Below are 24,315 nucleotides of genomic sequence, written 5' to 3' on the forward strand. Positions count from 1 at the left end.
CGCGCGCACATCACCAAATTTTCGCACGTTGCGTACTTAAGTGTGATGGTTTGTGGCGAGAACTGCGCGTTGGCCTCGGATTCAAGGGTCTACATACGGGGATCCGGAGTGTGCACAAGCCACCAGCTGCGCCGGCATTGTTTTCAACAAAACGTTCAGTCCCGCGTGAGGGCCGAACTTCATCAAAATTGTGGAAAATAAGTGCGGCCCTTACACGAGTCTATACGGTAATTTAGCTGCTCTGGACTGCAACCACTTCATTCGAGTCAAACTTCAAGGAGCTTTTGCCTAAGTGAGGAAGCGCAATGCATAGGCACAATGAGCAATCACTGCATTAGTAGCATTTACTGTGACCGGCAGCGTTGTTGCATGAAAATAAATAAAATTTCTCATCTTCCCATTTCACTGCCGCTCTTGAGTGAAAATATAATTCTTACGGCATTTTGCATTTTACTTTCTCGCTATCCCTAGTTTACAAATCAAGGACAAAAGTGTCCTTTTTACGGAATATTTATGCAAAGCAGATAATGAAGAAAATGTTATTAGGGGAACAACATGCAGAACAATTATTTACGAGCAAGCAGGAACTAACAGCAGCTTCGAATACGAAGCTTTTTCACAGCGTACAGAAATATCGTCAACGTCGTCGCCGGCCCATCTAAAGCAGCTTTCCCTCCTGCGTCGTCGAGCGCCCCTGTATTTATTATCGCAATAAAATTTGGCTTTTTTACTCGAAGGGAAAGACACTGAAAGCGATGGCAAAGTAAATCATCGGGCTTGAAGCCTTGAAATCCTCGGGCGGTGTTTCACGTATACGCGGGAGCGACACGTACACACGAAGCCACACGCGACGCAAGCTCTGCCACGCAGAAGGAACAGCATCCTGGTAGCTACCTGGCAGCTGCCATCAGATGGAACCGACGGGAAAGATTTGGTCTTAATAAGCGCCGACCTAAATATTATATACCGTCAGCTTGACGTTTACTGCCCAGTCCAGAGCGCAGACCCCGCATAGGCACAGCAGCGCTGCAGAAACGCTGTGAGCGTGCCCACAACGCGCATGCGAGCAGCGGAACACAGAACGGCGCCCTGCCTTCGCCAACGTGACGATTGAGCGCAGCGTTGACGGTGCGCTCATTTTTGCTTCGTCGTTTTTTCAGCAAAACGAACTCCCTAAAACCCGTTACACTTCGTAATGTAGCGACACTCTCGTCCTCCGCCTTCACTGCTCCTCGTTTCTCATTTCTTTTACGCTCCCTCCTCGACCGTGGCGCCGTCTACACTGCTCGAGCGTAGCAACGGCGCCAACATGCGCTCCTCGCCACTCCGTAGACGCTTCTCAAGCAAAAATGGCGCTGATGCACGGCGCGATGGCCCACGTGATGCTATTAGGCCAATAGTGACGCGGTGTCGGCCTCGGCCAGAGCGCGCGAGGAGGAGGCGGCATTCTTCAAAGCGTGGCCCTACTTTACGAAGTTTAAGGGGTTTTAGCACTCCGCGTGGCTGGAAGCCCTCTAAGCTTGCGCGCGTGAGCCGCGTATGCGCTATCTGTGGGAGAGCACGACAACAGCGGCGCCGGCGCTTACAGCGTTGATGCACCTCAAGCGTCTGTGTAAGTGATCTCGCCATGCTAAATCCCGATAGAAAAGCCACAACGAAATTGTCTTGTAATGTTTCGCGGTAGTGGCCCTGCGTTGATGTACGTGGGCAATTTAGGAGTGCAAACATAGGGAGCTGCGACTTCGAACTATGCGTTGGACATGTGGAGGTGGTGGAAAAGACGGCTGAGTGTTTAACGAAGTATTCTGTGCGCGTGCTTTAACAACTTTTCCCTGTGTTGTCAGAATCTCACAAAAATTATTTTAACGTATTCTATATATATATATATATATATATATATCGATATATACTTTAAACGGCGGCAGCACTGCAGGTCTTCACGTACGTCCCGGAGGCATTTGAAATATTCCCCAGGACGCTACGCTGTGGGTGGAGTCTGATCACTGTCGAACGTAAGTAGTTGGGCGAGTTGGAGAGCAAAGGGCAAATCAGACAAGGGCAGAAAAGTTATTGTTGCAGTAAATATTTGGCTGGTTGCTACTAAGTGAATATTTAAAGCACTGCATTTCTCCCCTGAACATGAAGTAGGCATGTATCTGGACCTTACAGTTAAATATCGTAAGCCCATTTGCTTTTTCTCATGCTGTACACATTGTTTCAATGATGTTAGACCACCAACACATTTCCCTTTCTTTTTTTGCGTGTGCTGTATCTAAGCAAAAGAATCGCGCTAAACTTGAAACGTGGATATTCACAGATGGTTTTTATAACCCTCTTTAAGCTATAAGACTATTAGAAATGCTTAGCTTTAGGAGAAACAATTGTGAAAATTCTGCAGCAATGTTATCATGTTGCTTCAGTAAAATTGCAAAAAATACAGAATAAAATGATACGAACTTTACAGGAAATGTATGAGTAGTTTTGATGAAAACACCTAATAAACATTGCCGAAAATAGAAAGAGAAATAGAAGATGGCAAAGGCCGACAGGTTAACCATACGCCAGTCCGGTTTTCTATGCTGAACTGGGGGAGAGGGGGATAAAGATGGGAAAGAGAGAGAGAGAGCAGAGTTCCGCGGACATTTGGAAGTGCACATCGATTCTACAAACGGTCGCGAAGACCTGTCGACTTGAGACACTACGATAGTGCTTTAGTGGTTTCTGTGCCGTTAAAGTCCATGGTTATGGTGCAAGAATCTTCATTTCCGAACATGGCCTGTACTCCAACCCGTTTAATGATGTCCGGAGACGTTCACGCTCCACATCGTACCGAGGACAGCAAGACAAAAAGTGTTGAATAATTTCTGTTGTTCTACAAGGTCGCACGTAGAAAACATAGGCCAGAATACGTGATAACACTTGGGCTTTCCCTGTGGCCTTTAAAGAAAGTAAAACAATGATCTTGGCATACAGTGCCGCGCGATATTCAATGACGTAACTGAGGCTATTTCAGTGAACAGTGCACCGTACCACTTGGCAACCACTGACGCCCGTTTTCAGTTATATGTTGGTTTGTTTTTTCTGAGCACAAGCGAAAGTTCGGCTGAAGAATATAAATATACTTGATTTGACTGGGGCCCTTGTAGTGTTACCGCAGCGCCATGTTTAAAGCCAAGTGAACGAGCGTAGGGCAAAAGAACAGCCAGAACAAAGTTTTCGCACATCCGTGCAAAGCCACCTTGTAGTAGTTTCCCACGAACAACAGCGACATAGAAAGCCCTCAGCTATCAGCATCCGTCGCTCTTTTATTTCATTTTTGGCTCACTTTCAACTACGGCTAAAGTCGTTTGGAACACCTCGTAGAGGGCAAGCGGGGCCGTTACCTGCCATGTTCTTTCAATTTCACCCCGAGTGCAAAGGTAAAGCAACGGCCAATGGAGCACGGGCAGGTATGGTGCCCACAAGCCTTGCACGCTTAATTGTCACGTGAGATGTGTAGCCGACTAGAGCGACAGTCAGAATTTGTCGCCTGCGTTTTGTGTATTCTATTCGGCGATTTGCTGAAAAAATGAAGGCGGTAGAAAGCCGGCCTAATTAAACCGCGCAACAGGTAACTGTGCGAGTGCCGCGATTCATGTGCCGTTTTCCTGTCCATCTTCTCGCCCGGCTTCTTCATTCTTGAAAGGCGTAACTTTTTGCAGGCATCACAGCTGACACTCACCGTATTTCCCCGATGGGTCCGCGACGCAGCGCTTCCGACACTCGGTGGCGCTGGTGAAGCGGTTCTTTCCCCCGAGACAGCCGGGATCGAGCTGCCAGCGCACCAAGCAGACATGCTTGTCCGGGTCGTGGTGAAAGAAGTACCGCTCCGTCTCGTTGTCGCAGGCTGTCAGCTCGAGTGCCCCCTTGCATATAGGGGCGTCTGTATGAAATGTATCAGTGTCACGCTGAAGCTTTGCCGCACATTGGAGCGGTCGGTAATGTCTTTTTATAGCCCATTTACCTAGCAAAAAAACAAACTGAAAAATAAAACCAAGCGCAAATTAACACTGACATGCTTCAAAGCCAACAACAGGGACAGGTAACACAAGCGTATGCCTGCGGATGTACACTGCTTGTCTAAATGGCTCAGTAAAAGAAAGGAGCTTGAAAGCAAACGTAGGTTGAATCCTCTGCAACGGGATTTCTTTTAAATGCAGCTCCTTGTACAGTGATTTAGCTGTCCTCGGCTTTATAGAAATGAAGTGTAAGTAGGTGTTTGCTTTCGCGCTATAAACCTTAATGCTTATTATAAATTTCATGCACTGTAATTCGAAAGGAGCCCGCCAATACAAACGCTTTTTGTCTCCATACCACTGGTAAATGAACTTTGCGGTTAATAATAATATTATTATTATTATGTTATGCTTTACACAGAGTTGATGTTCGCCTCGATGTCAGTGAAGGAAATTTGAAGATGTTGTGGATGTCGCGAAGTCACATTGCAGTAGGCAAGGCAGCGACGCTGATTGCAAAGGGGTTAACTGTTTATTAAAATAGAATAGGGAAGCGAAGAATGGAAACTATTTACGCGGACATCAAACTATGAGTCATAAGTTACAATTTTGGTCTTCTTTCTCTTAGCCAAATCTCCACCGAGTCCTCCTCCAACGGCCCTGCACGTACATAAAAGCATTCCCAACAACCTCCTCGCCCCATAGTTCGTCTAATCACACTGCGGTGCGCGCAATGTGCACACAACGGGGCTCTAGGGTGACACTATCGGGATTTTCAATACGCCAAGGCCATTGCCACAAATGCTTTGCAGTGCAACGAGTCTCTTGTTTCACAAACTCGCAAGACACACTCCCCCGAAGAAAACACTTCCACGCCCTGTTTGGGCATCTGGTCCGATTGCGGAATGTCTCGGCATGGAGCGGTTCAGCGGTGAGGGGTTGACTTCAAAGCCATGGAACTGCTTCTGCGAACCCACTGGTGGAGGCTCCGACTCAGTCTACTCGCTTACGCACTCTTCTTAAACCGCGGCTCCCCCACCTTCGTTGGCTATAACTTTCCGCCGCCGTCTCGGTGTCGAACCACGCGTCTCTTTTGACCACCGCGAGTGATCCTTACATGCAGCCGCCCGCACAAACAACGCTGAACTCCACTCCTCCCCACCAAGAATGTCACGGGGATACTTGTCAGCGTGACATTCCACACACGCCACCCGCAATAACCACACAACACAGCACGAAGTGCCCTTGCAATTCACGAAGGAAGGGCAGAAATCTGCCGTCAGGTCCACCATGCATCCGCGGTAAATCACAAAGATAGCTTCGCTGTCCGCCTTGAGGCCTGTAGACAGCAGCACACGCGAACCTTGGAAATGGGCACGTGCGTACTAACCTGCACGCGTACACACAGACCTACGCACACAAGAGCTCAGCAGAGCCACATTGGCCGCGCGCTTTCCGCATCAGGTGTTAGTAACCCTAACTGTTATCAAATTCATACGTTTGTAGCGCATATGACGAGCGCAGCAACCTCGGGTTGATGGACCCAGAGCCCGACTGAAATGCTTGCGGATTGTGGTCCGTGGCCACCTTTATTCTCGCTCCAAATAGGTGCGAAGCCTCCCTAGCGTCCACATGGCCGCAAACACCTCTTTCTCTCTATGATTAACCACTTTCCCTGTGCTACCGCCAACCTTTTACTGAGTAATGCGACCGGTGTTTGTTCTATGTTTACAAGTTGTGGTAGGCAGGTTCCTACCGGTATCTCAGAGGCATCGGTTGTCAACTGAAAATGGCGACCATGAGCAGGGGCCACCACATGCGGCAGTGATGCTAACGCATTTTTACTGCACAAAGTGCGTTTCGTGCTTCTTCATTCTGTGGAAGTGCCTTGGGTATCGCACGGCATAGTGTCCAAATTTCTTGCATTGGAAGCATCTGATAGCTCCCATTTGAGTTTTCTTCCCTGCATTTCCAGTTTGGCCACTCGTCTTCCCCACGTGTCTGTCTTCTTCAGGCGCTTTGTTAAGGACTTTTCCCTCATCGCCGAGCCATTGACCCAACTTACAAAATCTGACATCATGTGAGACATTCCACAGGTGGGAGCATTTAAAAACTGAAATGACGCCTAGTCTCTACCGGTCTTTAGACAGTTCGATGAACAACCCGATACCGAAATCAGTACTGATGCAAGTGGCATGGGCGTCGGTGAAGTGCTTGTTTAGACAAAAGATGTTCTACAATTGGTCATTAGTTAAAGTAGTCGGTCTCTGTCAAAAACGGCAATAAATTCTTCCACGACCTAAAGAGTGTGTTGTCATTATTTGAGCGTCCTTACCTATACGGCAGGTCCTTCAAAGACGTAAGCCATCATCACGCATGGTTTTGGCTGGGAAACTTAAAGGGACTGGCAACAAATTTTAAGGACCTACTTTTTTCATTGCACAACGCAAAGCTTCCCCTCGGTAGTGTTTACATTTGGAGCGGTAACTCGCAAAAGCGCGTGGATACTTAGTAAGCAGAATTTTTCGATCTGAGCGGCCTCTAAGAACTAAGAGTCCCTCCTCCAGCAACTCTAAGACGATGTCGACAGCCCGCCTCGCAAATCGTGAAAGCCTCCCATCGTTCTCCTTTCACAAGGGTGAGTGATGCTGTGGTTAAAAACTTAAATTTCGAGCTTATCAACCACTTTTGACAATAAAAAGCTGGTGCAGTAAGTTCGCGTTGTTGTACAGACATTTCTCATATTTGTACCACGTTTTTCAAAAAACCAGGTACCTACGTCATGGCTGGCTGGCCCCCGTCATCGTTGTTTTGTCGATAGACGAGTCAAGCCAACTAGTCGAAAATGAAGGTGGAGGTAGCGCCACTTTTATGCTCAGTACTTGGCCACAACCTCCTATATGAACACAACAATCAAACCCCGGCCCTCAGTCCCCAGCCGCTGCGAAGCAACTGACCACGGCGTCGGTCAGACCTGCGACGCAGCAGAGGGTGCTAAGAATCACTGGCTCCGGACAGGCCGTCATAGGAATATGAACCTGGCAACGTTTAACGCTCGAACATTATCTAGTGAGGCGAGTATAGCAGAGCTGTTGGAGGAATTAGAGGGCAGTAAATGGGATATAATAGGGCTCAGTGAAGTTAGGACGCCAAAAGAAGCATATACAGTGCTAAAAAGCGGGCACGTCCTGTGCTACCGGGGCTTAGCGGAGAGACGAGAACTAGGAGTCGGATTCCTGATTAATAAGAATATAGCTGGTAAAGTACAGGAATTCTATAGCATTAGCGAGACGGTGGCAGTTCTTGTGAAACTTAATAAGAGGTACAAAATGAAGATTGTACAGGTCTACGCCCCTACATCCAGTCATGATGACCAGGAAGTCGAAAGCTTCTATGAAGACGTGGAATCGGTGATGGGTAGAGTGAAAACTAAATACACTATACTAATGGGCGACTTTAATGCCAAGGTAGGCAAGAAGCAGGCTGGAGACAAGGCAGTGGGGGAATATGGCATAGGCACTAGGAATAGCAGGGGAGAGTTATTAGTAGAGTTTGCGGAACAGAATAATATGCGGATAATGAATACCTTCTTCCGCAAGCGGGATAGACGAAAGTGCACGTGGAGGAGCCCGAACGGCGAGACTAGAAATGAAATACAATTCATACTCTGCGCTAACCCTGGCATCATGCAAGATGTGGACGTGTTCGGCCAGGTGCGATGCAGTGACCAAAGGATGGTGAGAACTCGCGTTAGCCTAGAGCTGAGTAGGGAACGGAAGAAACTGGTACATAAGAAGCCAATCAATGATTTAGCGGTAAGAGGGAAAATAGAGGAACTCCAAATCAAGTTACAGAACAGGTATTCGGCTTTAACTCAGGAAGAGGACCTTAGTGTTGAAGCAATGAACGACGATCTTGTGGGCATCATTAAGGAGTGTTCAATGGAAGTCGGTGGTAACTCCGTTAGGCAGGATACCAGTAAACTATCGCAGGAGACGAAAGATCTGATCAAGAAACGCCAATGTATGAGAGCCTCTAACCCTACAGCTAGAATAGAACTGGTAGAACTTTCGAAGTTAATCAACAAGCGTAAGACAGCTGATATAAGGAAGTATAATATGGATAGAATTGAACATGCTCTCAGGAACGGAGGAAGACTAAAAAGAGTGAAGAAGAAACTAGGAATTGGCAAGAATCAGATGTAGGCGTTAAGAGACAAAGCCGGCAATATCATTACTAATATGGATCAGATAGTTCAAGTGGCTGAGGAATTCTATAGAGATTTATACAGTACCAGTGGCACCCACGACGATAATGGAAGAGAAAATAGTCTAGAGGAATTCGAAATCCCAAAGGTAACGCCGAAAGAAGTGAAGAAAGCCTTGGGAGATATGCAAAGACGAAGGCAGCTCGCGAGGATCAGGTAACAGCAGATTTGTTGAAGGATGGTGGACAGATTGTTCTAGAGAATCTGGCCACCCTGTATACGCAATGCCTCATGACCTCGAGCGTACCGGAATCTTGGAAGAACGCTTACATAATCCTAATACATAAGAAAGGGGACGCCAAAGACTTGAAAAATTATAGACCGATCAGCTTACTGTCCGTTGCCTACAAAGTATTTACTAAGGTAACCGCAAATAGAATCAGGAACACCTTAGACTTCTGTCAAGCGAAGGATCAGGCAGGATTCCGTAAAGGCTACTCAACAAGAGATCATATTCACACTATGAATCAGGTGATAGAGAAATGTGCAGAATATAACCAACCCTTATGTATAGCTTTCATTGATTACGAGAAAGTGTTTGATTCTGTCGAAACCTCAGCAGGCATGGAGGCATTACGGAATCGGGGTGTAGACGAGCCGTATGTAAAAATATTGAAAGATATCTATAGCGGCTCCACAGCCACCATAGTCCTCCATAAAGAAAGCAACAAAATCCCAATAAAGAAAGGCGTCAGGCAGGGAGATACGATCTCTCCAATGCTATTCACAGCGTGTTTACAGGAGGTATTCAGAGACCTGGATTGGGAAGAATTGGGGATAAAAGTTAATGGAGAATAACTTAGTAACTTGCGATTCGCTGATGATATTGCCTTGCTTAGTAACTCAGGGGACCAATTGCAATGCATGCTCACTGACCTGGAGAGGCAAATCAGAAGAGTGGGTCTAAAAATTATTCTGCAGAAAACTAACGTTTAACAGTCTCAGAAGAGAACAGCAATTTACAATAGGCAGCGAGGCACTGGAAGTCGTAAGGGAATACGTCTACTTAGGGCAGGTAGTGACGGCGGATACGGATCATGAAACGGAAATAATCAGAAGAATAAGAATGGGCTGGGGTGCGTTTGGCAGGCATTCTCAGATCATGAACAGCAGGTTCCCATTATCGCTGAAGAGAAAAGTGTATAATAGCTGTGTCTTACCAGTACTCACCTACGGGGCAGAAACCTGGAGGCTTACGAAAAGGGTTCTACTCAAATTGAGGACGACGCAACGAGCTATGGATAAAAGAATGATAGGTGTAACGTTAAGGGATAAGAAAAGGGCAGATTGGGTGAGGGAACAAACGCGAGTTAATGGAATCTTAGTTGAAATCAAGAAAAAGAAATGGGCATGGGCAGGACATGTAATGAGGAGGGAAGATAACCGATGGTCATTAGGGTTACGGAGTGGATCCCAAGGGAAGGGAAGCGTAGCAGGGGGCGGCAGAAAGTTAGGTGGGCGGATGAGATTAAGAAGTTTGCAGGCACGGCATGGCCACAATTAGTGCATGACCGGGGTTGTTGGAGAAGTATGGGAGAGGCCTTTGCCCTGCAGTGGACGTAACCAGGCCGATGATGGTGATGATGATGACCAACCAAGGCTTATCTGCACATTGTAAGTCAGGAAAAACTGATGATAATGAAAAGTGTGCTACATTTCAGTTCTAATATAAAGACCAGCAACCGCGTACACTAGTAGTAGGTCACGTGATTGACCTTTTATGAAGCTTGATGTTCTTGGCGCGCGGGGCACGAAAGGTAATTTTTCGTGACATTTAGCGATGAATTAAAAACATAAGTACACGTTTAATGAGAAAAACAGCTTGTTTTAGCTAGCTATTACGATAACGAATCACCACATCAACGGGGTTATCTGTTTTCATGTTCCGAGCGGTTGTCTGTCTCTTTGAATGACTCTTCAGTCCATTTTGCACGGTGGAACCTCTGACTGCCAGATTCCGACATCACCGTAATATAAAAGTCCGGACGGAAACATTCTGATGCCTATTTCCTGTCCCGCACAACTACTGATCCACCGCGACAAGACTACCAGGACGATGACTCCTTCCTAGGAACAATAAAATCGACGACTGCGCTACTGAGCAGCGAGCAGACCCGGACCTAGGAAGCCTTACCGAGCTCTTGGAAGGGAAGACTGACTTTACCCATGAGGCATTTCAGCGCGAATTGTCTTCGTTCTTGTTGTAAAACAACGGTCCTGTAAAGGGATACTGCTCATCAGTCCGCAACACCTTTTCGTTGTGCATTCAGCAATGCGCCCAGATGTTCTACAGGCCCTTGTTGATGACCAAGTGGCAGTGCACCTTTGGTTCTCTGATACGCTCGGGAAAATTCAAGAGATGTGTTGCTGACGACACCTGAATTCTGATTTTGTTCATTAGGTCAAGACGTGCCGAGAGTGCCAGCGGCGCAAGACAGAACTGACGAGGCCAGCGGGATTACTACAGCCAATCGAGCCTCCGCGCCGACCACTTCGGTAGATCGGTATGGACGTTTTGGGGCTCTTTCCAACGTCAACATACGGAAATAAATGGGTTGTCGTCGTCGCCAACGACCTACCTGCTAGGCCGAAACCCAAGCCCTGCCCAAAGGTAAAATGCGGCTGAAGCGGCGAAATCCTTCGCCGAGAACATCCTGCTTCGACATGGTTTGCCAGAAGTCCACATCATTGACAGATGAACGGTTTTAACAGATGAGCTGGCTCAAACTATCTGATAATAAAGCAACACAAGTCACCGGAGGACAAGAGCCTACCCCCCCCCCCCCCACCCCCGGCCCCCAGACGAATGGTCTAACGGAATGCCTGAGCAAAAAGCTCGCTATATGTTAGCAATGTGCGTCGACGTCGAGCGCAAGACGTGGGACACCGTCCTTCCGTGCGCGACCTTCGCTTTCAACATGGCAGTGCAAGATAAATCCCAGATGATTCCATTCTAGGTGGTTTATGAAAGGAAACTGGTGACGACAGTCGATGCTGTAGTGCCGCGAGTCATCGACGAGGACAACCCCAACGTCGCCGCCTATGTCGAGCGCTCTGAAGAAGCCTGACAGCTCGTCCGCCAGTTCATCAAAACGCAGCAAAGGACGGACAGCCGACATTAGAACCTTTGACGACGCTACGTAGAATACCAGCATGGTGAACGTGTTTCGAGCTTGGACCGCAATACGCTGACGATGGCTTAGTGAGAAACTTTTGTGGCGTTATTTCGGACCCTACAACATGATCCGTTGGTGTATTGGATTATGAAGCCGTTCCAGATGCCATTTCACAGTCACAGCGGCGCTGCTCACGACCTGAAATGATCCGTGTTGTGCGCCTAAAGCCGTTCTGCTAGTGCTAACGAACTTTCGGACATTGTTTCTTTGTCGTTTTGTTACTTTTCTTTAGTAGCTGCCATTTTGTTGTTTTTTGCTCTCGTGTTATGTTTACAGCGTCCGGACATTGCTTTTTAAGAGGGGTGCATTTCCATGCATGCTTATTTCTCGTTATCTCGTTGATGCATTTTACCGGCAAACAAATGTTAAAGGCTGTCGCTCAGCGCAAGACACGCCTTTCTGTATCGTAGGTTTCTCAAATGTTATCAACGCTTCTATCTATTATGTGTGTTGACTTCAACCCTGGTGTAATCAAATTCTGCGAGCGACGCGTATATTGGTGCGCTTTCTAGAAATTACGCGAGCACCAAGGAGGCGAAAGAAAAACTTTTCTTTAACCGTGCTAGCGAAAACCAGCGATTACGTTGGAAGGTTCATTGAGCAATCCCAAGTTGTTTTTCTGAGCATAGGTCTGCCCCATGAGGTGTTAATTTCGAGATTCGCAGTTTTCCATAATGTATTCATGAGCTTACCTACAACGCGACAGTATGAAAGAGCCAGCACCCACACCAATCGGGACGACACCATGAAACTCAACAACGCCATCGGTCATTGACCGGGTGTCGGCAACCTGCGGCTTTAGAACCACGAATGCCATCTTCGCACATGGGCTGGCTTGAAGTCAAGCTTCACTAAAGTCTTTGTACGACCTGCCGTGCGCAAGCTTCGCGCAGAACAACGCCTGCGTAGCTGGACTCAGCAAACCGGTGAGGTGTTCACCAGCTACATAAAGGTCATCGTCGACCTCTGTAGACGCGTTAACTCGACATTCACGCGGGCGGACAAGGTACGCCAGACCATGAAAGGGATTTTACGTGATGTCCTTCATATACTTGTCTGGAACTCTGTCAGTGTTGCTGAGGCCAGCTAGCTTTGTCAAAGCTTTGACGAGCTCCGCAGGTAGCATCTTTATACGCCACTCCCATCTGTGTCCGCTCCCATCTGTGTCAGGAGCGGACCCAAAGTCCGCTCCTGACTTTGGGTCCTATGCTAACCCGAAAAAAAAAAGAGTTCGTCCGCATGAAGGTCTGTCGGCACCTTGTCGCTTTCCTCTTCTGGGCAGCTGCCACCGCCTCTGCTTCCACGCCTTCGGCAGGTGATACAGGAGCAAGCTTGCGAAGCTCTGTTTTGTCCCCGCGAGCCTCCGCCGACGCGGAGGTAAATGCGCACCCATCCTCTGTGCCACTCACCTATGCCGGGGATACTGCACGGCCATGACCTGAGATTTTCTTGCTGTTCGCGACAGTTTCACCTCAACGTCGAGCTCTCCGCTTCAATCAGCCAAGGTGCCCATCTGCCACACGACAATAGCGCAATCCCGACAACCAACTAATCCGTTTCGCATGTGGTTTACATGTCCACGTCGCATGATTCTGCCGTCGTAGCGTGACGTCCTATTGGCAAATTTTTCAGCCTAATTTGCGCGTTTCACCGTACCTATTGTCCTATGCAGGCCTGTACCATGGCCATGCATCCCCGTACTCAGACCGCCGACTCCCTGCTGACCGCCACTTGGTTTCGTAGAATGTTTCACCGTCGTTCTATGCTCGAGCCAGAAAACTCATCACCGCTGTTCATGAGGCACCAACTGCGTGGTCCATGAAAAGACCAAGGCTTCTGTTCTTTACGATTAATGTGATCGTGGTACACGTGGACGGCGATGCTGCACTCGCTGTCGCCTACTCTGGTGCAGCAGTTTCTGTCATTGCTGCCAAGCGTTGCCGCTTCCTACAAGAAGTTAGGGCACCATTGTCGAAAGTTTCAGTACACACTGCCTCCATAGACTGTATCACGCCTGCAGGCACGTGCAGTGCCAGTGTTTTCGTTGTTATACTATGCGTCGTTGAGATTCAGGTGTTGTGTTTTTAATCCGACGGCCTTATTATAGGTTGGGACTTCCTATCCCCTAATACCGCCAACATCAGTCGTTCCTGTGCTGTAGCGGAATTTGCTGCACTTTGCAATACCCCATTTCTTCATGCTGAGAAAGGTGGTGATAAAGGATTCGTTGAGGAAACCATCTCAATTAAATAGCATTCATCTGCCCTTGCCACGCAGTCCTGCAACACTGTTACTCATACAAGCGCACTTTTCACGTTTTTGTCATGTTAAGTGGCCGCAAATGTCCCCCGCGGCCCTTGGCCCTCCTAGAAGTTCGCAATGGCGTCACCAGACTATTCGTCTGCAACCAGTTGCATTAGCTCCTCACATTGCGATCTGGTGAGTGCGTTAGCCATGACGAAAGTGTCGACACTTCTACCACCATCGACATGCGAACATGTTTCATCTCTACTGAAAGTCGCGACACCAAGTGAACGCCCGCCCTTTAGTGGCCGTGCTGAGAACCAGTCGATCGAGGTTCAGCCGAAAGTTCGCCCATAACAGAGCCGGATGCAACGTTGCCTCGTATTTCTCAAATCCTACGCGATGCCACCACGCACAAGCCCGAAAAGGATACGAAAACGAATGTGTCGAAAGAATTTTGCGGTGCTCCATTATGGGCGTGTCATGGCTGTGTAAAGAGAGCACTTCGTGATTTCATCGTTTCCTGAAAGTAGCAGACAACGAGCAACGGAGAGCGACATCGATAAGAAACTTACGCATTGGGAAAAAGTAAAAGGCCTGGGCGGCACATGCAGCAGCCGCAGCGTAAGCTGGAAGATTGCTCCATAGTAGCTACATTTTCGGCAGGAGGCGCTAGAAGGACTTCGCGACGAAGTATCTTCGCGCTCGTTAACCAGAACCATCTGAACTGTCCACCCGGCATCGACGGTGAGCTGCGGCTTGTGCTTCTCTCTGCACAGCGGTATGCTGTGCCCGACTTTGCTTAGTTGCAGCCACGTGGCTCTACGATTGGCTTCTTTCGTACATTGAAAGGAGGCGCCATAAGGAGGCGCCACCAGAGTAAACAAAGGCAACGAGACTACGTGGCGCTGGTGTCACATCGCTTGACCCGTGGTACGACACGGCGCTGTTGATGAAGATTTACTGGCATTCCACTTAAAATGGTCGGTGACAAATAGTCACCCACCTGCATTAGTTAAGAGGTGCAGCTACATGCAGCATGCAACTGCTACAAGCAACTGCGAATCTCGGGACACCTGGTGGAATACAACGCTAATTCATCCAAGGTTTGCATGTATCGACGCTACGCGGCGCGCCTATCACATTGTGTGACAAATGGCATGATACAATGCTAATGAGGATTTTATTGTCATTCTCTATGAAGCGCTACAGTGAGAAAGAGTCACCCAGCCTGCCTGATTTAATCAGGTATGCTATACATGCTTTTCATTCTAGCATTCTTGAATACATCTCCTTAATCTTGTTTTTCTTCTTAAAGCCTTCTCTATCCACCTTGTACCACTACCTATGCAAATGCAATATGGCGCGCACACCTGGTGCAATAATACGCAACTACAATACAACGTGTGCATGTGTCGACGCTACGCGGCGCGCATGTCGTATCGCGTGTCTAGAACTAGTAGCACGATACGATACTAAAGAAGTAGCAGAAGATGATGGTCATTTATTAGCATCCCCTTTCAAACAGGGCGGTGGAATACATTCATCTAGCCTGCTTGACTTAATCAAGTGTACATGTTCTCCGTTAAAGCAACTTTATATATCTCCATAACCTTGTTTCTCTTCCTCAAGACTTCTCCATCTACCCTGTACCGCTACCTATGCAACTGCCACATGGGGTACCCCCTGGCGCAATAATATGCGGCTGTAATACAAACGACGCACGCACAGACGCTACGCGGCATGCTTCTCACATCGCAATGAAAAGTGGCACGATACGATGCTAATGATGCAACTGCTACATTTTGCCACCTGGTGTAATAATATGGTAAGGAAACGCAGATGGTGCGCGCATCGACGCTATGTGGCACGCATGTCGCATCACGCGTCTCCTCGCGCGCTAGGACGCCTTTATAGGACATGTTTCTGCTGCAAGCTAGCAAGCGCTGGCTTGGCTCACTGGTAGAGTAGATGACACCCGCGCAGCAGGCCTGGGTTTGACCCCGGCGCGGTTTTTTTTTCTCGTTCTCGGCGATAACTGTGACAGGCACCGGCGGCAGCGGCGGCGGCGGCGGGCTGCACTGACAACCTAACACGGCGACTGGAATGAGCCAATCAGAGTTTACGCTGTAAAAGGCGTCTGACACTATGGTGGCTTGTTCGAAACACTTCACTCTGGAGCATTTATTTATTCCCGGCAAGTATATCATTGCTTTCTTTTTATATATATTAAATATGTCGCTATTATTTAAAATCCTGGAGTGTATCTTGTTTAGGCAGGCGCTTCAACAAATTAAGGATGTACGCTTAAGCTCCATTTGGTTTATATAGTTTAGTTCCTACCCCTGCATTAGAGTCAGTAACGGCTTAAGTAGCAGGAATATCCTCGATAATGTACTTTTGTCCTCAGGTACCAGTAGCAGGAGCGATAACTACCTCGGAAGGTCTGAAGTTGATCATGACACATATCATGCTTTAATTTACTGGTGTAAGCAAAGGATGCTGTTTGCCCATTCAGCGCGGTGAGTTGTTAGTTTATTTGCTCGCAAGAAATTTAGAAGCAATTGAAACAACCGCTTGTTCCAGATTTGGACCATTCGGCGTGGCCACATGGCCGCTAGCTTGCCAATTTTGCTAGCAAAAAAATGTTTGCTTACAAAGCCAACTTTCATTACAACTGGTTCGATTCGTTTCTAAGCCATGCATTTACACTAATACAATACAAGCGCCATTGCTCAAAAGAAAACCATCGATAAATTTCAGAAATATATTAGAAGGAACACAACTTGGTCTGATTCGATGCTATTTACTTTTCACGTTCCACCAGGGTTTGAGAATTAGTATGGGCGGCGTATGTCTGCTGTGTTACCAAGCATGAACCCTTCCTTAACCACTGCATACTGCGAACGTGAACAAGTGCCAGTAATCAGACGCAGACTACCTTATCACACGAATCAGCTAACTACGGAGCAAAAGGTTCAACCCGACTCTCAAAAGGAACTCTCATTTGTTGTTATCCGAAGCCACACTGAACAATTTTTAGCCTCGTTCTAGCCGTGCACAATATCCCTATTTACCTGCTGAAAGCACGACAAACGTTAATGCCTATATATTGTTACGTCCAAGCGCGTCAAAGGGACGCGGGGATCAAGAAGAGAGGGGAAGAGGAGAACGAAGACTGTGCAGCGGCCATTCCTGTTCTTCGTAGCCTGCCGTTCCTGCCCTCGCACGCCTAAATAAACCCCTTTTCCCCGTGCTTGTAACAAATTGGTGGACGGTGCGGGGTAAACCTCGTAATCACGGAGCCTACGCTGCGACAACTTCGCCGAAGCCGTCGACTTGCCGGACTTCCGCCACCCTCACCTGCCATGCCTGAATACGCCTGCCAGATTCCCGAAGGATCTGACGCGGCTTCAAGGCCAACACCTGGTGTTCCGTGGCAATACTACCGGGTGCCACTCACTTTCGGAGGAAAAGCCGGAGAAGATGTCGACGAGTGGCTCACGAACTACCGAAGGGTGAGCCGGTCTAACGGTTGGAACTCGACCGCACAGTTGTCCAATGTTGTGTTTTCCCTTACCGACACAGCGCTCGTCTGGTATGAGAATCACGAAGACACGCTCACTTCGTGGGAGCTTTTCGTCGAGGAGCTCAGAGCGTGTTTTGGGGACTCTAGCGCAAAAAAGAAACGCGCTGAACAGACGCTTTCGCAAAGAGCTCAGATTCCCGGCGAGACCTGTACGACTTATATCGAAGAAGTGCTGAAATTGTGTAAAATAGTCAACTCTCAGATGTCTGAAGATGACAAGGTGGGACATTTGTTGAAAGAAATAGCCGAAGACGTCTACAATTTTTTGATCGGCAAGGAAAGCTTGGACTCCGTGTCTGACGTCATTCGCCACTGCAGGACCTTTGAGACGTTGAAGATGCGACGGATAATACCGAAGTTTGGTCGCCTGGCTAATGTCACAACGGTGGCGAGTGTAGACCCGAGCTCGTGTGTTGACCTTCCATCCACTATACGGCAGATTGTTCGCGAAGAGTTGCTCCATCAGGAAGAGATGTACCGTTGCACACCCGGCATCACTGGCGCGTACTCACCACACGAGATGAGAAACACGGCCGTTTCGACCGCATGGCAACCCACGGTTCACTCAGCGACCATGGAGTATAGGTCTACCCCACAAACGAGAGGGACCATGAGCTATCAAGGTCATGACTACGGCCAACACCCACGCCGCACGCAGGCCTCCCGGCGGCCGATGCCTAGCCATGATGAATGTCACCCACCTGCTGTCTATGCAGTCGACAGCAACATGCACGACTACATGGAAGAACATCGCAATTCAAGGCATCTGCCGGTGTGTTTCCAATGCGGTGTCGCGGGCCACATAGCGAGGTTTTGCAATCGTCGCCCAACAACGTGGAATGGTCGATCCGGATTTTCAACAAGGCCCACACCTCCTACGAGGACAACTCAACAGCCGTACACCACCTCTTGGTCAGCTGGCGTCCCTCCTGGCAACGATTACTGGCAGAGAAGCTTCAGGAGCCGCTCGCCGGCATCTGACAGGAGTTTGACGCCACCGCCAACTTCTCGTGCACCGCGTTTACGTCAATCGCCATCGCCAGTGCGCCGCTCCTCCTCGCCTTCACAACCGGAAAACTAGCTAGCGCGGCCGATGGGGGTGAGGTCGCTCGACACGTGCTATCGACAGAAATGCCCCCCGCAGTTGCTATGATTAAGAACAAAGTGCATGTACTTGTGGATGGTGTTCCTACAATGGCTTTAGTGGATACCGGAGCAACTGTATCCGTAATGAGTCTCGGTTTTAAAGGTCGGTTGGGGCGTAAAGTTGTATTTCGGTGGGACCAGGCTGCAACGTTTTGTGGAGTGAGCGGCGAGTCGTTGCGCCCTGTTTGTGTGTGCACTGCTGACGTATCCTTGGCTGGTGGAATTTTCGCGACGGAGTTTGTAGTTATTCCCCGATCGACGCACGAAGTGATTTTGGGCATCGACTTTTTGCGACAGTATGGTGCGACCGTCGATTGTCGCACGGGGGAAGTTTGCGTCGATGGCCATGTTTCGTCCGGGCTCTTACAGGAGACTTGCCGTCAAGGTGAACTTTGTGTGTCTGCAGATACTGTTGTGCCTGCGTCCACCTCTGTGTGCGTGCCGGTTGTGTGTCGCGGTGAAGTTCCAGACAGTTTTGATGCCTCCGTAGAGCCAATGCATCTCAATTGTATGAAGAAGAACGTTTTTGTCCCTCATTGTGTGGTATCCATCGGCAACGGGCGTGCTGGCTTGTGGACGGCCAACTGCTCGGCAGAACCCATCCTGCTTCCAGACGGCTTGAAACTCGCCTACTTTACAGAATACACGTCTTCGTCCGTAGCCGTACTAACAGATCGGCCGTGTGAACCTGCTGACCTTCGCCACGTCTCAGACAAAAAGCTTCTGTCTATGATAAACAAGTCACTCAGCACAAGGGAGCGCCATACCTTGGTGGATACGCTTTCTAAGCATCTGTCAGTGTTTGACTTTGCGCAGCCGGACAAAGCGTTCTCGATCCCCGAGTCACGAACACGCCATACTATCGATACGGGATCTGCGCGCCCGATCAGGCAAAAGCCTTATCGCGTGTCGCCTAACGAGCGGAAGATAATCGGGGAACAAGTGAATGACATGATGAAAAATGGAATAATACAAGAGCCCTCGAGTCCTTGGGCAGCTCCGGTCATACTTGTCAGAAAGAAAGACGGTAACTGGAGATTTTGCGTCGATTATCGAAGATTAAACGCCGTGACTAAGAAGGATGTCTACCCCCTGCCCCGGATTGATGATGCAATTGATTGCCTGCATTCGGCCTCTTATTTTTCTTCAGTGGACCTGCGCTCAGGATATTGGCAAATCCCGATACACCCGGCAGACAAGGAGAAAACAGCCTTCATAACCCCGGATGGATTATTCGAATTCAATGTGATGCCATTTGGGTTGTGCAACGCTCCAGCAACCTTTGAAATGTTCATGGACACCATTCTACGTGGGTTAAAGTGGAACATCTGTATGTGCTATCTTGACGACGTTGTTATATTTGGGCGCACATTCAATGAGCACAATACGCGCCTGGATATTGTCCTCGACTGCATCAAAAACGCTGGCCTGGTTCTGAACTCCAAGAAATGTAACTTTGGTGACCGTCAAACACTTGTGCTGGGACATCTTGTTGACAAAGACGGTATCCGGCCTGATCCCCTCAAGACGGCAGCTGTCGAGGCATTCAGTGCACCGCAGTCAGTGAAGCAACTTCGTAGTTTTTTGGGTCTTTGCTCTTACTTTCGCCGATTTATTCCTGGTTTTGCTGACGTCGCTTATCCTCTGACAAATCTGCTACATAAAGACGCACGGTTTGAGTGGACACCCGAGTGCGATTCTGCATTTCGTCAGCTGAAGTTCCTGTTAACCTCCCGACCTATCCTTCGCCACTTTAATCCTACTGCGCCAACAGAAATCCACACAGATGCTAGTGGCGTTGGTCTGGGTGCCGTCTTGGTCCAACGCTATGACGACCGTCAGCACGTGATTGCTTATGCAAGTCGCTCATTAAGCAAACCTGAACGCAACTACACGGTGACAGAACAAGAATGCCTCGCTGTAATCTTTGCGGTTCAGCGATTTCGCTCGTACTTGTACGGACGCCCATTCCAAGTCGTCACAGACCACCATTCCCTGTGCTGGCTCGTGAACCTTCGCGACCCTTGTGGTCGCCTTGCGCGCTGGGCTTTGAGGTTGCAGGAATATAACTTCACTGTTTCCTACAAGAGTGGCCGAAAACACGCTGACGCAGACTGCCTTTCCCGTATGCCGCTTGCCACGACGGACTGCGACGCAGACGATTTTGATCATCTCGTCGCTGCTGTGACACCCGCTTTTCCAGATATCGATGCATTCAAAGCAGAACAACGGACAGACACTAAATTGGAGCCACTCTTTACTTCTGCCCATTCAAGTGCAACAAGCAGCTACTGTGTACGTGACGGGCTCCTGTACAAAAAGAACTACTCAAGCACGGGTGCACGCTTCCTTCTAGTGGTGCCGGAGCGTCTCCGGCCAGCAATCCTTCAGGCTATGCACGATGACCCTACCTCCGGTCACTTAGGCACTGTGCGCACACTTTATCGCATTCAAGAACGCTTTTACTGGCCCCGGATGCGACATTCGGTTGAGTTTTATGTCGCCAGCTGCATACAGTGCCAACGTCGGAAACGCCCAACCACTGCCCCATCTGGTCTCCTTCAACCTGTGCCGCCTTCCAGCTCACCCTTTCGGCAAGTTGGAATTGATCTGTTAGGCCCTTTTCCAAAGTCATCTAAGGGGAACCGCTGGATAATTGTCTGCGCCGACTATTTCACACGCTATTGCGAGACGGCGGCTATACCATCAGCAACTGCCACCGAAGTGTCGCTTTTCTTACTTCACGCTATTGTTCTACGACATGGACCGCCTGGTGTTATCATAAGCGACCGGGGACGTCAATTCACGGCGGATATCGTGGAAGAGCTGGTGCGTTTATGTAACTCGCACCTCCGGCACTCGACGCCGTATCATCCGCAAACGAATGGCCTCACTGAGCGCACTAACCGAACAATCACCAATATGCTTTCCATGTATGTTGCGTCCGATCACAAGAATTGGGATGAAGTTTTACCGTTTATTACTTACGCCTACAACACCGCCAAGCACGAGACAACCGGCTACAGCCCCTTCTTCCTTCTATATGCTCGGCCGCCCCAGTATACGCTCGACACTGTCCTCCCCTTTTACCACCACGAAAATCCTACGGTCGCCGATACGCTATGCCTCGCTGAAGAGGCTCGGCGACTTGCGCGTCTGCGGACTTTGGCATCACAAGAAAACTCCAAAGCCCGCTACGACGCACGACATCGGCCTGTTACATATCACCCTGGTGATCTCGTTTGGCTTTGGACTCCCACAAGGAAGCGCGGTTTGTGTCAAAAGCTGCTGGCAAACTACGATGGACCGTATGTTGTCATCGACAAAGTCAGCGAAGTGAACTATACTCTCGCGCGCCTCACGAACACTGGTAGACGTTCTGCTAGGACACAAGTCGCGCATGTCGCACGGTTGAAATCATGTACGCCACGACAAGCTAGTTGACTCGCCCAGGGGGCTTTGTCTGCGAGGGGAGGTATGTTACGTCCAAGCGCGTCAAAGGGACGCGGGGATCAAGAAGAGAGGGGAAGAGGAGAACGAAGACTGTGCAGCGGCCATTCCTGTTCTTCGTAGCCTGCCGTTCCTGCCCTCGCACGCCTAAATAAACCCCTTTTCCCCGTGCTTGTAACAATATTATTGGATGTTGATGTACTGCAACGCGATTCATAGTGTGGAGTTGCCGATGAACATTGAAAACAGTCAAGTATCCTACTTTTAGCAGTGGAGAAACCCCGCTAGCAAGTCCTTGCACCTTTCGGACGCAGATTACGAAGAAACTCTTTCCTTTTTTTTTACCTCCGGCTCGCTTGAAAGGCTCTTTGTCTATAAAAAAAACACAATACTGATGCAACTAGTCAGGCACGCCAGACGTTTCCAATCACAGGTAAAAAACTTCCGCCGTTTCGTCACTGAAAATTTTAGACCAATCAAGTTGAGCTATTATTTTTATTTATTTTATTTTATTTTCAAATACTGTTGGCCGTCTTGGCCGTAACAGGGTGGGTACAGCTGGTATGCACATGGCGTAAAAAAGGTAAACACTTTACAAACGAAAATAGGACATGAAGCAATGAATGTTGGAAATGCGATGCGAAACAAATAATGAAATACAAATACAATAGTTTGACTAAGAAACACATGTTTCTAACATTGTGACAGTGATATTGGAAGCAGCATAAAAGAAAGACTATTGTATGTATTTCTAGAATAGTGTGACAATGTTTGCATGGCACCACTAAGATTAAATTTCATAAAAGGTTTTTAACGTGTTCCTCGAAGATTTTAATGCTACTCGACTGCAAAACAGACGCCGGCAAACTGTTCCATTCCCCAATCGTTCGCGGAAAAAATGAATACGCGTACATGTCCAGATATGCTTTTGGAATTGAGAACATGCAATGATTGCTTGATCTGACGTTTCTAGCCTGCCTGGGAGCAAGATAGGGCGTGGTTTCAATATTGAAGTGGCCTTTTGATAACAAAAAAGGAAATTAAAGTCGAGCTAACTTCCGCCGTTGAGCCAGTGGAGGCAAATCAAGCAACCGAAGCATTTCGGAAACAGAGTCAGTACGATAATACCGGGAAAGAATGAACCTCGCAGATTTTCTCTGTATCTTCTCAATGCGGTTTATAATTCCGGATTGAAACGGATCCCAAATGACACTGGCATACTCTAACGTTGGCCTAATGTAAGTTAAATATGCAAGTAGTTTGACGGGTGTCGTTGCTAGCTTTAATTTTCGGCGAAGAAACCATAACTTTTTTTCTGCAGCTCCATAAATTCTGTCTATGCGTGATTTACAACTTAAGTCTTTCGAAATTGTTAAACCTAGGTATTTTATCGTTTCAGCTTCGGTAAGAATTGTTGAGTTCATCTCATAATTACACTCAATAACATGCTTTGTTTTGTTTGTAACTCTGAGCATGACTGATTTAGATTCGTTAATTTTCGTTTTACTTTTTGCGGCCCAGACTTCTACAGCTTTAAGGGCTTGACTAAGTGACGCCTGATCGTTTTGGTTATTGATTTCATGATAGAATAAACAATCGTCTGCAAATAACCGGATGGTTATGTCGTTACTTATGTAACGAGCAATATCATTTATGTAAACTAGAAAAAGAAGTGGTCCTAAAACGGATCCCTGTGGAACGTCTGAGGTTATTTTTAATTGGTTAGATTTGTTACCATTTATTTCAACATATTGTGTCCGATCTGTAAGATATGAGCGGATCCACATAACATCATAATTTATATGCATTTCCATCAGTTTTTTCATTAATTCATTATGTACAACCAGATCGAAAGCCTTCGAGTAATCTAAAAATATAGCGTCGACCTGCTTTCTATTGTTCAAGGAAGCTGAAAAATCGTTGATCGTTTCTATCAACTGTGTGACAGTCGAAAGGTGCTGTCGAAACCCGTGCTGGTTGGGAAAAAAAGCTTTCTTGTCTTCAAGGTAGGTGTAGATTGACTTTGAAACTATGTGTTCAAGTAGCTTGCAGCATACACACGTGAGTGAAATTGGCCGATAGTTTCCAATATGTTGCCTTTCACCAGACTTGTGAACCGGAACCACTTTTGCGACCAGCCAGTCATCTGGGACCCGTTTTTGTTTCAGCGAAGAACTAAAAATGATCTCTAGATAGTGCGCTACCCATTCCGCATATCTGCGCAGAAAGGCATTTGGTATGCCGTCTGGACCTACAGATTTCTTATCGTTAATTTTAAGCAAAAGAGCTGCAATGCCTTCATGCGAAACCTGAATATTAGGCATTGGTGATGTGTACGGGGATTCTAGAGAGAGGGGAGAAAGGCCATCTGCAGAAGGGTCAGTAAAGACAGGTTGAAAAAAATCATTAAAACATACTGCCATACGCGAGTTGTCCGACACAAGTTCG

The 24,315-nt window shown here is 48.0% G+C and overlaps 1 protein-coding gene across 1 annotated transcript in view; it reads right to left on the reverse strand.

Annotated features, from left to right (window-relative positions):
- The window catches only part of LOC142578410 (tissue factor pathway inhibitor-like), a 50,071-nt gene that overhangs the window by 11,077 nt on the left and 14,679 nt on the right, over positions 1 to 24,315 (reverse strand). Inside the window, exon 6 of the mRNA XM_075687799.1 lies at positions 3,722 to 3,922. Coding sequence (XP_075543914.1) covers positions 3,722 to 3,922 — 201 coding nt within the window. The remainder of the gene's footprint in view (positions 1 to 3,721; positions 3,923 to 24,315) is intronic.

This window comes from Dermacentor variabilis, chromosome 4, assembly GCF_050947875.1.
Source record: "Dermacentor variabilis isolate Ectoservices chromosome 4, ASM5094787v1, whole genome shotgun sequence".
Classification (NCBI taxonomy): Eukaryota; Metazoa; Arthropoda; class Arachnida; order Ixodida; family Ixodidae; genus Dermacentor; species Dermacentor variabilis.